General features: G+C 39.1%; 1 protein-coding gene across 1 annotated transcript in view; it reads right to left on the reverse strand.

The window, feature by feature from the left end:
- Positions 1 to 106, reverse strand: part of LOC119591775 (sodium-independent sulfate anion transporter-like) — a 31,961-nt gene extending 31,855 nt beyond the window's left edge. Inside the window, exon 1 of the mRNA XM_037940521.1 lies at positions 98 to 106. Coding sequence (XP_037796449.1) covers positions 98 to 106 — 9 coding nt within the window. The remainder of the gene's footprint in view (positions 1 to 97) is intronic.
- Between the last annotated feature and the right edge of the window lie 129 nt (positions 107 to 235).

Here is a 235-nt window from a genome sequence, read left to right on the forward strand (position 1 = left end):
GCACACCCACCGCACAACCCCTCAGAGAAAATTCCCCAATTAGCTTGCCAAACCCCGCCCCCGACAAAAAAACTTTGAACAACCCGGGTTTTCCCACCTGGTTCATATCGCCATTTCAAAAATTCACTAAAAATGAATTGTGAAAAAATTTAATAATAAATAGTTTAATAAAGAAGTAAATTCCCCTTATCCCCAACAAAAAAGGGAGACAATGAAAAGAAGGGGAAAGAGAGAT

Source organism: Penaeus monodon, chromosome 29 (assembly GCF_015228065.2).
Source record: "Penaeus monodon isolate SGIC_2016 chromosome 29, NSTDA_Pmon_1, whole genome shotgun sequence".
In the NCBI taxonomy this organism is placed as follows: Eukaryota; Metazoa; Arthropoda; class Malacostraca; order Decapoda; family Penaeidae; genus Penaeus; species Penaeus monodon.